Source organism: Marmota marmota, unplaced genomic scaffold (assembly GCF_001458135.2).
Source record: "Marmota marmota marmota unplaced genomic scaffold, marMar, whole genome shotgun sequence".
Classification (NCBI taxonomy): domain Eukaryota; kingdom Metazoa; phylum Chordata; class Mammalia; order Rodentia; family Sciuridae; genus Marmota; species Marmota marmota.
This window is the reverse complement of record NW_026000026.1, coordinates 22,615,554-22,622,505: the sequence shown is the minus strand read 5'-3', so window position 1 is coordinate 22,622,505 and position 6,952 is coordinate 22,615,554. Positions and strand designations below refer to the sequence as shown.

General features: G+C 41.4%; 1 protein-coding gene across 2 annotated transcripts in view; it reads right to left on the bottom strand.

Annotated features, from left to right (window-relative positions):
* LOC107138635 (ubiquinol-cytochrome-c reductase complex assembly factor 1) overlaps window positions 1-6,952 on the bottom strand; it is a 94,088-nt gene that overhangs the window by 9,488 nt on the left and 77,648 nt on the right. Inside the window, exon 8 of one of the 2 annotated variants that reach the window (XM_015481303.2) lies at window positions 2,115-2,192. The exons of the other annotated variant lie outside the window; for it this stretch is intronic. Within the exon in view, the coding sequence (XP_015336789.1) occupies window positions 2,115-2,192 (78 nt within the window). The remainder of the gene's footprint in view (window positions 1-2,114; window positions 2,193-6,952) is intronic. 2 annotated transcript variants of the gene reach the window in all.

Below are 6,952 nucleotides of genomic sequence, written 5' to 3'. Positions count from 1 at the left end.
CCTCCCCACCTCTCCCCTCCCCTCCCCTCCTCTCTCTCTACCCCCTCCACTGTATAACCCTGAGGGTCTCCTTCCATTACCATGCAATTTCCCTTCTCTCTCCCTTTCCCTCCCACCTCTCATCTCTGTTTAATGTTAATCTTCTTCTCCTGCTCTTCGTCCCTACTCTGATCTTAGTTACTCTCCTTATATCAAAGAAGACATTTGGCATTTGTTTTTTAGGGATTGGCTAGCTTCACTTAGCATAATCTGCTCTAATGCCATCCATTTCCCTGTAAATTCTATGATTTTGTCATTTTTTAATGCAGAGTAATACTCCATTGTGTATAAATGCCACATTTTTTTTATCCATTCGTCTATTGAAGGGCATCTAGGTTGGTTCCACAGTCTTGCTATTGTGAACTGCAGTGACACACACTTGTACCTCAGAAACTCAGGAGTCTAAAGAAGGAGGATGGCAAGAAGTTCAGGCCCTGCCCCAGCAACTAAGCAAGACCCTGTCTCAAAACAAAAAAATAAAAAGATTGAGGATGTAGCCAAAAAAAAAAAGAAGCAACTAATATGCACAGATAAGCAATGTTTCTCAATTCTCATATCAAAGCTCATGTGTATGGTATGTAGTCTAAATTGCTCTCTTATAACTGAGGACAGCTAGTAGGTTGGGAATCTGGAGACCCCAATTTAAATTTTAATTAGTTCCATGATCTGAAGCAAGTCATTTAACTTAATTTGGGGACAAGTTTATCTTCTGGCTTTCATTACTGTCTTTCTGATAACACTTCACGCAGCCTGAACTCCACTGCCTCATGTTCACCCCTTTGTGCATTTCCTCCCCTCTTTACTGCTCACCTACTGCAATGCCAAGCACTACTCTGGCAACAGAAATATACACAGTAGGCACTGCTACCTCCCAGAAGAAAATCTACACCCAGCCAGGGTGACAGTTAATGCTAATATAGTAAGAGCTGTGAGAGTCCAGGGAGGGCTGAATGAGCTAAGCCTGGTGAAGGTCAGGGATCACTTCCTAGGAGGGGTGATGCTTGCATTAAATCTGGAGGTAATGAGTACATTGAGTACAAAGACACATGGTTTATTCCCCCTCCCCACCAAAAAAAAGTCTGGCAAATCCTAGTGGTATGTGTACAGGTGCTCATTCTCTGTCTTTTAACTTTTCTGTGGGGGTGGATGATGGGAGATGAGCTAGACACTACAATATGGATGAACCTTGAAGACATTATGCTAAATGAAACAAGTCAGGCACAAAAGGACAAATACAGTGAAATTCCATTTACATGAGGATCCTAGAGTGCTCCAATTCACAGAGACAAAAAGAAAAACTGTTGCCAAGGGATGGAGGAAAGAGGGTATAGAGGAATCAGTGTTCAGAGCACAACAAGACAAATATACTTACAGCCACTATTCTGAACATTTAAAATTGTTAAAATGAAAAATTTTATATTATGTATATTTTACAGTAAAAAAAGATGAGATAGAGTTAAATGTTCTGATATGGAAGGATTCCCAAGATACATGGTTCAGTAAAAAAAAGTAAGCTGAAGAATAGTGTATAGAGTGTAACTCTCTATTTGCATAAAGGAGAAAAAATATGTTTATGCACAGATAATATCTAGAAGGACATCCAAAAAGCTATTAATAATATTAGTTTTCCTCTGGGGCAGAGAAAAGAGCAAAAGAGAAAATGGGGCCTTCTATTTATATTTCAACCACTTATGTAGAATTTCACAAACTTTTTAAATGAATATGTACTACTTTTATAATTAAAGAAAAAAAAAGTATGTAATTTGCCTGGCTATCATGCTATCTACATGTGAATGTCCCTCTCTCTGGGAGCAAATGGGGCTGAGACAGTGTCTGACTTGTCAGTGTTTATCTATCCAATACCCAGCAGGCACTCAAGCACTGACTACTTTAAGATGTGACCACATTATTTAGTGCTGTCTTTTCCAAGCACTGGTGAACCAGTCAATAAGATGAAGAAATAGATACTAAGCCATAACAACAGGCAGTAAAGATGGTCCTGAAGCTTCCTTCAGATCAAAAGCCTTTGTTAGGGAAGGCCACTGTTCTGCCCCAGACCTGGCATGTGATCTTACCTCATCGTATCCCAAGATTGCTGCATAGAAATTATTTGTCATGAGGATCATGTTCTTCTTCAGGACATAGGAATTAACCTACAAGAACAAAGGGCAAAAACAAAATAGATGAAAGAAAGGAAAAAAGCCAAAAAGTATGACCTTAGGCTCTTTGCTGTTACAGACTGTTAGTAGAACAAAGAGAAAGAAATCTTAACAAGTCTAACTGCCAGTCCAGTCCCAATACCTTTGTCTATCAGAATTCTCCTCAATTCGCCAACTTTTTTTTTAGGTTTTATGTCAAACTACACAAAGCAATCAGTTTGATGAACTGATCAAACTACAGATCTGGTTTTGTGTTAGATAATATGAACATGATATATAAGAAATGGTGTCTTAATTGGATGAACATAGTCTACTATGGAAAAAGATATAAAACAACAACAACAACACTGCAACCTGTTGTCTCAAACCTTACTCAAAATGTGCTAAGAGAGAAATGAATTTCAGAGCAATGACTTCTTGCTGGGGATGAGTGCTCCAGGAAGTAACACTTAAGTGGACCTGGGACAAGGTCTGACAGGCATGACAGGAGGCAGAAGAGAGGGGCCATTCAAGACAGGGAGAACACAAAAGAAAAAAAAAAAAAGACAGGGAGAACAAAGTGTGCAGAGGTGAGCAGCAGGAAAAAGAACACCTGGGAGTGTCGAGGAAGGGGAATGGGCAGAAACACTGGAAAAGTATGTTGGCACCTGGTTAGGAAATGTCTCAAGGGCTGCTCAGAAGAGCTTGTCATAATGAAAGACAAAAAGAAGGAAGCTGTCAGAGGTGGGAAGAGGAGGGAGAAAGGCATGACTGTGAGATGGTGAGGAGCACCGAGGGCCTCTGAGGATGTGGAGAGGAGCGAAGAAAGAGATGGGCAACTTGGAAGCAGTAAGACTAATGCTGAGAGACTGTTTTAGAAAGGCAATTCTTGGGATTGTAGAGACCCTCAGAGAATTAGGGAATAGTCAAGGGCACCTTCAGAGCCTGGAGTTCACTGGATGTTTTGACCTTCAGGCAGTAAGTAATACGCTTCAGGGCAAGGTCCAAGTTTTAATCTTCTCTGGGATCCCAGCAGAAAGCTCTTGTAGTATGTAACACAGAGTAAGGACTTGCTATTTAACCTAACTGGTTTTAGAAACCACCAAACATTATTTGGAACTTATAGGAGAATAACAACCCTCTCCATGACCTCGTCCACCATAATCTCCATTTACTGAGTACCTGCTATGGGCCAGGTGCTTTATTAACATCATCTCTTCTAATCCCCACTAGAAGTTCACAGAGGCAGATAGATGTGTGTTACAATCACCTACATGTGACTGCTTGAGGCACTCACGGAGGTGAAGTGACTTGCCCTAAGTCACACAGCAAATCAGCGATAAAACTGGGATTGGCATTCAGGTCAGTCTCAATACAAAGTCCATACTGACTTCCATTCCACAGATGCCTGCCTCCAAGAGGAAAATTTTACTTAGGATCACAAATCAAAAGACTGAGAGTGATCTTATCCTGTGGTTCATAACTATTGTCTGAAGAAGAGCAGGAAAGGCCAAAGGATTTGGATTTAGAATCAGAAATCCTGAGTCCAAGTCATAGTTCTGCTATGTACATCAGATATGATCTTCAGCAAGTAAAATAACCTCTCCAAGTCCATTTTCTTGTCTTTTAAATGCCCTGCACACAAGGGTTATTTTCAAGAGCAAATGAGTTAGTGTATATTCATTCATTAATTTAACAACATATGCTGAAAGCCTTCGTAAACTGCACAGGGCAAGGAATTATGAGTAATAACTTCTGGTTTGTTTATGTAAAACTAAAACCAGTTCCAATACTTTATAGTCATGGATAATTTTCAAAAACAAAAAGAGAAATGTGAAGCTCAAGACTGAAAAATGTGAGATTGGTGGCAGAGGGGAGTGCAAACCACAACCTTTCCCACCATCTTCAACCAGGGTGGCATCAGCCATCCATCCTCTGTGTTCTCAGAGCACTATGTACACTTTTCCCCCTGGGTACACAACATGGTTTAGAGTTGCTTATGCACCTGCCTCTCTCACCAAACTAGAAGCTACAAGGGTCAAAGACATTGTGACTGATTAATCTCAGCACCCCAACAGGTAGTCCATAGCCAGAGACAGGGGCGGGGCACATACAGATATGCTGTTAACAGAATCTTTACAAGGGTACCACTCAGAGCATGTTTGGTTCAATGACACCATTGCTTTGTTCTGTTTGGGGTTTTGCTACTAAACAACTTCCATGTTTCTGAAAATTCCAGAAATATATCACCAAACTTCTGCTCATCTTCCAAATGGATGGGGGTAAAAGAAAAATCAAGAAAACACACCAGAGCTAGAGTTCATTCCTTCTGGCTTGTGAAGATGCAACTTTGACTCAAACTACTTAATACCCATTTGGAGGCTCTCCCTACTCCCAGGCCAGTTGTTTTCTTAACTGTGCAAGAAGCACCTGAGCCACAAAAAGACATCAGGGGTGTCAAACACCATAAAGCAGGAGGACCTCTCAGAGGAAAACATTCACAAATCTGCTCTGCGGACCAGTGTACATGTTGAATCACACCATTAAGCTCTGGAGCTAGAAGAACCCTCAGAGATCGCCTACCTCAATACCACTGAGGAGATGGCCCAAAAGGGGATAGACACTCATCCAAGGTCACACATCAAGTTAGTGCCAGAACCAGGATTAGAATCTAATTTCTGGGCCAGTACTTTTCCTACTTCACCTTTTGCAGAGTATTTTCAGAGATCACCAACATATTAATCTGCAAACCTCAGTTCTTGCTTCCCTGCAAGGCCCAAGTATGAACAAAAACACGTTCTCTCTTGGGATGCACCTGCATCCTGGCTGTCTGTTGCCCAGAAAAAACAAACTGCAGGAGTGGAGCTCTTTATTAGCAAGGTTCCTCTACCTCCTGGTCCTCTATTCTAAGTCCAATGACCTATAAGCTGCCTCTCCCCATCACCTCCAGTTAAGAGATGGCAAGCTGCCACAGACAGGGATGGTTTTCAGATCTCATCACCAGGCTGGATTAGATCATGAAAAGGACTCTTCCTGGAAGACAGTGGAAGCTCAATCAGTGCAGACACGTGATCTATAGGCAACAGGTGAGGGAAAGTGACAGCAGCTTCCTGAACTACTGAACTCACCTCACTGGGCCTTTCTTGCCAGCCTAACAGTGAAGAGGAACTGGATATTCCCTCTGGTGAACCCTACTGGATTTTATTCCCTACTTTACTTAAGCTCTTGTTTGCTGGTATGCAGGTTCTCTTTCTACTTATTGCCAGATCATTCTGTATGGAGCACCAAGCCTGTAGAGATGCCCCCAGCAGAAGAGAAACTCCTCCCAGATAATGTTGGGCTGCTTGCTTATTAAACTCTTATCCTTTCCATAATGATTTGCTTTTTATAAAAACCCATACATACTGCACTACCACATGGGAAAGGTTCCTTTTATATCAGTTACTCATATTTTCCCATTTATTTAAGCTATTAAAATTCATGCAGATATTTTATAAGCCATCAGGATTCGGTGCCTGGTATTACTGAATGTTTAATAATAAACTAAACAGAAGAAATCAGAGGGTTAAATGATGACTGCAATTCCTGTAATGACTTAATTAAATTTTTATTGAGTACATAAACTATGATGTCATTTCTAGCCAACCATGGCTCTGCTTTCCCAGCATGTCACAGGGTGGGAGCACTCAATAGGAGGCTAAGCTAAATGAGCAGCAGGTCTCTGCTGAAATGGGGAGGGGAGCAAGGCTCATGTAACACACTCAATAAATTATCCGTTCATTTTTAAACAAAGTCCGTGAGTTATAATATATTTGCCATGCACTTTTTATGACATAATAAAAATGTTACCTTAAGGATTACTTAACACATACTACAAATGTTATAGCAGAGGCAGGCACAAGGGGCAAAGAAAACAAACATAAGCAGGCCAGGGACGGGTCCTGGAGTTTATGTCCCAAGGGAACAACGTAGTATATTAAAAAGGGAATGCAAAAAAAAAAAAAAAAAAAAAGTGGGGGGAATACAAGAGTTCAGGGCTACTAATCAGCAGATTAATGAATGACAACCAACAGGGAACACAGCAATAAGGAATCTTGCAAGCCACATGTTCAATTAATGTAGTATTCTCAAGGAGGAATATTAACTTTAAAGAGATGCCAGTTCATTTGAGGCCAATTCACTGCCCCTTTCCCCCTTTTCACTGTTGCAGCTCTTAACTGCTTAACAGAGGAACCAGACTATGTGAATAGAGGGACTGAAAGGAGATCCAGTTCGAAGTTCTCCATAAGCTCTAGAAGGTTCTTTGAGATTGGTCCTTGGTATCTTTTCTGCCTCACCTCCTCTTGCCTCCCCACTTTCATCTAAGAGTTGACTCTGCAATTTCCACAGCTATGTCATGGTCTCTGACGTTTCAGCCACGTTGCTGCCAGGAATCCTTCTCTTCTTTATCTACTAATGGAAGGGATGCTAATACCTTCTTGCCTTCTAAGACCTAGCTCCCAAATTACATTCTCTACAAAGCCTCTCCCCTCCCCAATCCATAGGTGCCACAAAAATTATTAGAATCCTGAAGCAGGTCCCATAATTCACTGTTACCAAGTGCCAAGAGCTGTGCTTAGAGCTTTATGCATATTAGCTTAATCCTTCCCAATGACTCTATGGCACAGGTACTGCTATTATCTCCACTTTAGAAAAGAGGAAGCTGAGGGGCTGAGGTTGTAGCTCAGTGGTAGAGTGCTTGCTTAGCCCAGGTGAGGCTCTGGGTTCAATCCTCA